The sequence below is a fragment of the Andrographis paniculata genome, unplaced genomic scaffold (genome assembly GCF_009805555.1).
Source record: "Andrographis paniculata isolate CXL003 unplaced genomic scaffold, ASM980555v1 Contig78END, whole genome shotgun sequence".
NCBI classification, from domain to species: Eukaryota; Viridiplantae; Streptophyta; class Magnoliopsida; order Lamiales; family Acanthaceae; genus Andrographis; species Andrographis paniculata.
This window is the reverse complement of record NW_026137615.1, coordinates 4,046,583-4,052,029: the sequence shown is the minus strand read 5'-3', so window position 1 is coordinate 4,052,029 and position 5,447 is coordinate 4,046,583. Positions and strand designations below refer to the sequence as shown.

Here is a 5,447-nt window from a genome sequence, read left to right as displayed (position 1 = left end):
AATTTACGTGCAAAAACAAACGCCACCCTTCCAACGGGACGGAGGGAGTATTATTTTTTATTGCTTGTTTTATACTTCTCCCGTCTATTATTTTTTTATAGTAAAAAAGAAAATACAAAAATATAATAATTTTTTACAAACGAAAATATTATTTAATGATAAAATAATAATAAAATAAAATAATTAAATGATGGAGGGATTATTATGTATTACCACACCTATAGTGAATTTTATCATTCAATACAATAACGTGTATATAACTTAAGATACAAACAATCATTCAATATACAAACATTCTATATAAGTACAAACATTTTGTTTTGTTTCGGGGAGCAGCGAGCCAAACGGTTGTAATAAGGCTAAGCCGGCGGCCGGACATAACCCAAAACCGTATAAAACGTTTGCGCGACGGTAAGAACGAGCAAAATGAAGGCTGCGAGCGCCGAGATGAAGGACCATGGCGTGTTAAAATACGTATACTTGAAGCTCGCCCAATGCACGTGCCAATGATTCCTATAATAGTCGTTAACTTCGTCGAAGAGACCCGACAAATAGCACATATCAATGTCGAACGACACGTCCTTCCCGAGGTTGTTTATAAACTTTGCGACCTCGGCGTCGGTCCCGAAATAATTCTCGACGATGTTCCGATCGCACAAGTACTCGACGTCCTTCGCCGTGTTGATCAAACAGTCGAGGAGCGTCGCGTACGTCGTCACGTGCTTCGAGCACCACCGGTGGCATTGCTCGTAGGCGACGCAATTGAGCAAGAACGAGCTCATGAAATCATCGATCGTGATCGTCGGCATTCGGATCGTTCCGCGATTGAATTCAACGGCGAGGAAGGAATCGTTTTCGCTCGTTTCGAGCCGGATTCCGGCGCGGCGGAGCTTCGATATGCATTGGATCACGTTGGTGTTCGATCGGTTCGTCTCGTTCCCCTCGTCGTAGCCGGTGGGGATGAACGTCGACCGGAGGAGGTCGAGGAGGTGTTTTCCGGTGACATTCCGGCGGCTGTTGACGAACTCGTCGGATCTCTGGAGAGCATTGTTGAAGAATTTGAGAATTAGGTTAACCAAATTTGGGGAAGATTCGGAAATTAGGGTTAGGTCAAATAACCGCTGGAGGATGAAAAGGGGGATTTGATTTTCCAATCGAATTAAATCTCTGAGGAAGAAGGAGTAAATCCACGATAAGGATAGCAATGGATCGTCGGCGTCGAAGGCGACGACGCCGGCGAACTTCCGGAAAAGTTCGATGACGAAGCAGCCGTCGAGGACGAGGAGCTCGACGAACTCGTCGGCGGAGAGATCGATCGCCGTCGAGTAGCAGTCTCTGGCCTGAGACTCGAGCGGTTGTACGGCTTCGAGGTAGTTTTCGAGGTTCAAGCCTTTCGCCGCCGTTCGTTTGAGCAAACCGCCGAGGAACCGCCATTTGTGCTCTTCGATCATTTTCAGGCGAGGGTCGCCGCGGTGGAAGGGGCCGACGGAGACGATGTGCGGCTGGTAGCACCGGCCGTTGACGTCGATGAAGGATTGGGGAACTTTGAAGATGGAGCAGGAGGATTTTCCGGCGGTTTGGTTTAAGATTCGCGGCGTGTCGGCGATTTTCTGGTGCATCCAGGTGAGTCGGTCCTTGTTGACTTGCCAGATCTGGAGTTTGTGATCGTTTCCGGCGTTGGAAGCGTCGGCCATGGCGGTTGGAGGAAGGATCTGGAAGGAGGAACTGCGGAAATCAGGTGGTCCGATTGGTCATCGGAGATGGAAGCCGGAAGTGTGAGTGATTGACAGGGGAGGTTGAGTGACAGGGAAGAAGGAACTGTATATGATATTATTATTATTTAATTATTTAATTTATAGTATTTCCTCCGTCTCACGTAACATATGTCAACGTTGGATGTTTCTGTCCGTCCCACGTCTTATATTTCACGTAATTTTTTTTTTTAAATAATTACACACTGTTTTATTTTTAAACTTTTTAATTTATTTTTTTTAATTTTAATTAAACTAATTAGTTATTTTAATTATTTTTTTAATAATACTTAATTATCTACTAATTACACCGCTTCTAAAATAATGTACCGCGCTATATGGAAAGGAGGGAGGGAGCATTAATTTTCAATAGTCATACGTGTATACACGATGTGCTTGAATATTTAAATATAAATTTTAATAAAAATAACTAATAATTATTAATATTTATTTTCTCTAGTAAAAATATTCCAAATGTGATATAAGTACCTTTTTAGTAGACAATAAAATAAAAATATCTTTTTACCACAATTCAGCTTAATGACGCAATGAGTATAGAAACACATCAAATAAAATGAGACAAATCAAAGAAGGGTGTGTTTGTTCGGCCAATTTTTTTCTCAAATATATTATTCATTCAATTTTTTTCTTTCAAATATATCAAATTAAATTTATATCACATCACTACCTATTTATATCAATTTTACACTCAAAATATCACATCAATACCTATTTATATCACATCATACATTTCAGTAAATTTTCTACAAACAATTTTTTTCTATTTTAAATTATTTCACTTTGAGAGATTAGGATTCAAATATTTGGGTAAGAGATAGGTGTTCCCAGAAGGCCGTAAAATAGAGCCGGAGTTCGATGATTCCTGTTCTTGCCTCATTTTGTTAATAATGGTTGGCGTTGTAAATATGAGGCAAACGTTGGTGTTTGTTTACTATTTTAAATTAAAATTGATACCTCATGTTCGTTCAAAATATATTTATTTTTATTTCTTCTCAACAGACAATTATTTTTACCGATATTTATTTTTTTATAAAATTAATTTATTTTTAATTATATATAGATATATATATATATTATATATTTGTGCTGTATAAAATTTTATTTCTTCCATTCTACTTAATTTGTCTCATTTTCGTCTATCCTATGTAATTTATTTTATTATTTTTTGAAATATAATTATACACTTTAATCATATTTTAAAATTTTTAATTTATAATTTTTTTATTTTAATTAAACTATTTAGTCATTTTAATCTTAATATATAATTATTTATTAAATTAAAATTATTTTCACATATACACTTCTTAATTAATACATAAAATTATGTGTCTACATTAAATATGACAATTTAGCTGAGACTGAAGGTGTATTATATATCCAATGAACTTATTTAACAATTTTAATTTTCTCTTATTTTTCGTCAAAGCATCCACAACGTGCGCCACATCATCATTTTTTTTTAAAAAAAAATTAGAAGCACTGTGCTTCCCAGCGTTGGGACACATCACACTTAGGAATGTATATATATTATATATGTTTTATTTTTGTAATTTATATTGAATTTATTGTTATATTTAAATTTTGTAGTATTTTTATCATTCATAATATTTTATATTCTACAAAATGATATCAATATTGAATATATTTTATCAATTTGAAATTTAAAATATATAAATACAAATATTATATAATTCTATTGAACAAATCAATATTAGTAAATTTAATTTAATTTATTAAATAAAATATAATTATAAATTTTAAAGCAATTAAATAATATAAAATTATTTTGTTGGTTAGCTTGTTGAAAGCATCCAACAAATTTTGAGACGATTTTATTTATTTTTTGACAACGATTATTGCATTGGTTTACACTTCTTGACACCCCTACTTCAGATTTGTTATCATTAAAATATTGAGAATTTTTTTTCCAAAAAGTAGTACATTTTTTATGAGTGTCTATTAGTGCATCTTTGCTTGTGTTAAGCCATCCACTAGTAAGAAGCAAATCTTCTTTACGAGTCTACTTTCTTTTGGTCTCTGCCGTTGGAGCAATGATTTGTACGTCATCTTCATCTTGTTGATTGGCTTGTGTGCAAAATTCAGGAATACTTTCTATTTATATATTTTGCGTAAAACTCATCGATGAGGGATGAAATTGATTTTGAAATGATTGGAAATTTTGAGGATTAAAAAAACCTCCAGATGATTGAAAATTTTGAGGATGTGATGAACCTACGAAATGTTGAAAATTTTGAGGATAATAATAGTGTGGAGGAATAGAAGAATACGATGAAGCGTAAAAATTTGAGACAAATGTTTGAAAATTTTGAGTAACATTAGGATTGAAAGAGTTTTGCAAACAATCTTCATTTTCAAGCATGTTCGTAAAACTTTGAAATGAAAAATGCTCTTGAGAATTAGAAGATTTTTAAGAGTTTTGCTCAATTGTTAAAACTTGAATGTAGAGTAGTGGGAGAAAATATAAAGATCTTTGATGAAAGTTTGTGTGTTTTATTTTGTAAAATGCAAGCATATTTATATAAAAGTTAGACACTATAACTTATATATTATTTATATATATCATGTCTTGTTAAATCAAATCAATTTATTTTTGGCTTGTATAATTTTTTAAAATTCATTGTTACATCACATCACAATATTTATTTTTATTATTGTAGCAGTGATCAATCATTTCAAGTTTTGTCTTGTTAAGTTTTATTTATTAATTGTATTGTTAGATCACATCATAATTTATTATTGTACTAGACAGGTTTGAACACACATACATTGTTAAATCATATAATAGTTATTATTGTACTGTGTAGATTTAAACACAATTGCATTGTTAGATCACATCACTAGTATTACGTGTCATCAAATTTATTTTCAATTATTCAATTATTGCACTAGATAGGTTTGAACGCACATGAATTATTAGATTACATCATAGTTATTATTGTACTATGTAGATTTAAACATGTTTGCATTGTTATATCACATCACTATTATTATTATTATTATTATTATTATTATTATTATTATGTGTCATCAAATTTATTTTCAATTATTTTATTATTGTACTATTTATTTACATATTTTCAAATATATTATTATTATTATTATTATTATTATTATTATCATTTTACATAATTATTTGTACTACTAGTATTGTAATATCACATCACCATTATTATGATTAGTATTATTTATTTCATATAATGTAAATTATAAATACCATATGTTAGTAAAAACTCTACACTACACAAAAAAATAAATCAAAATATTGACAAATAATAATATAATATAATATAGTATGATAATTAAATAAATAATTAATACTACAAATTAAAACTATAATTAAAAAATAATATATATAATATAAAAATAAAAATTTATTAAAAAATTAGGATGAATATCTTTGTTGTGAATATAAAATAGAAAAGAATATCTCCGCTGACGTGGCAAAGAGAAAGTGAACGTGGATAGAAAAAACTAGCGGAGAGGGTGTCGGGGGATTTTTCCGGAGATACTGTCAGTCTCTGATTGAACGCATTGACAGAAGACCACGTGAGTGACTCGTGATCTTTTGTTTTTACTCCTCACGTTCTCCTCTTCGTGTCTCCCCCTCCCCCCTCTAGGAGTATTAGTTTGTAATTTGCATATATATTTGACTGC

At 31.8% G+C, this 5,447-nt stretch overlaps 1 protein-coding gene across 1 annotated transcript; it reads right to left on the bottom strand.

Annotated features, from left to right (window-relative positions):
- Nucleotides 1–205: 205 nt before the first annotated feature.
- Nucleotides 206–1,837, bottom strand: LOC127239848 (UPF0481 protein At3g47200). The gene has a single exon (XM_051258191.1). The coding sequence runs from the start codon at nucleotides 1,692–1,694 to the stop codon at nucleotides 360–362; it is 1,335 nt and encodes a 444-aa protein (XP_051114148.1). The 5' UTR covers nucleotides 1,695–1,837; the 3' UTR covers nucleotides 206–359.
- Between the last annotated feature and the right edge of the window lie 3,610 nt (nucleotides 1,838–5,447).